The sequence below is a fragment of the Acanthisitta chloris genome, unplaced genomic scaffold, assembly GCF_000695815.1.
Source record: "Acanthisitta chloris isolate BGI_N310 unplaced genomic scaffold, ASM69581v1 scaffold15395, whole genome shotgun sequence".
In the NCBI taxonomy this organism is placed as follows: Eukaryota; Metazoa; Chordata; class Aves; order Passeriformes; family Acanthisittidae; genus Acanthisitta; species Acanthisitta chloris.
Window position 1 is genome coordinate 1 of NW_008674379.1, and position 1,191 is coordinate 1,191.

Sequence of the window (1,191 nt, forward strand, 5' to 3'; positions counted from 1 at the left end):
CGGACACACTGTCTGGATCTCCAGCGGGAATGGCAGTGTCCTGCAGTCCTTTGCCTACGGGGCCTCTCGGGAGGAAGGTGGCACCGTCTGCACCATCTCCCTTCTCTCCAACAACCCTCTAGCAGAGGGAGAACTCGCCTGCCATGTGGGGGCCAACAGGACCTCCCCATCCCACAGCTCCAGCCCCATCCACATCACGGGTATGATTCTGCTGCCACCCCCTCTGCCTGTCCTGCCCACTGCTGCTCAGCCCAGTGGGTGCCCTGGTGGCCCCTGAGTAGGGGTTGGCAGGGTCTCAGGGCCTCACACCTGCTCCCTGCTGGCCTCAGTGGGCCAACGTTGCTGGCTCAGTTGGCAGGCACAGGAAGGGGTTTGTGGCCAAGCCCTGCTGCACACCTGGTGCTGTACTGCCACCACCTCGCCACCTGCTCTTTCATCCCACAGGCTATGAGGAAGCAGCAGAGCTGTGTCCTGGTAGCACAGCTGGTGAGTCTCCAGCCCCTGCCATGGTGGGAATGTCAATTATGAGGGAGGGAAACACCGCTGGGTTTCTGGCAGGGGCTGTGTGTCGGTTGGGATGGGTTTTCCCAGTGTCCTGGGGCTGGGGAAGAGGGAGGGAACCTCCACCTTGGTGGGGAGAATGGGGAAGGTGGGTCAGAGCCATCCTGCCCTCAGGCACATATGAAGGTCTCAGGTGTGGCCCCGTAGCAGCCTTAGAGGACAGAGAGGACGTGTGGCAAGCGTCACCTCATCCCTTCCATTACAGTGTCACCAGCCCATGCCTTGGCAGCCCTGCTCACGGCTGTGCGGGTGGTGCTGCTGAAGGTCATGCTCTCTGATGTCCTCCTCACCTCCATCCTTCTCGCCCGGAGCTGAGGGCCTGAGTGGATGCCCACCCCGAGGGGTAAGTCCCCCGTTTTGGCCTAGGGGCATGGAAGGCATCTGAAATATTCTAGAGACCGAAAATGGGACCCCCAAATGCAGGAGGGATGCGGGGCGCAGGGTGGGCACCTTATGTTGGGTGGACAATAGAGAGGGGCTTCCACGTTTCTGTGGGTGGTAGGGCCCAGGGATTACCTGGAGGGTTGGGAAGGGGGTCGCAAATTACCCAGCGGGAAGGACCCCAAGGTACGGTGCCTGGGCGGCAAGGGTGTGGGGAGGTTCCAGAACTATAGGGCAGGGCTGTGTGGG

General features: G+C 61.5%; 1 protein-coding gene across 1 annotated transcript; it reads left to right on the plus strand.

The window, feature by feature from the left end:
- Positions 1–7: 7 nt before the first annotated feature.
- On the plus strand, positions 8–876 carry PTCRA (pre T-cell antigen receptor alpha; the record flags this gene model as incomplete). The annotated part of the gene is made up of 3 exons (XM_009075324.1): positions 8–200; positions 445–486; positions 767–876. Coding segments are annotated over 3 exons (345 nt in total), but the record flags the coding sequence as incomplete, so codon positions are not given.
- Positions 877–1,191: the final 315 nt, after the last annotated feature.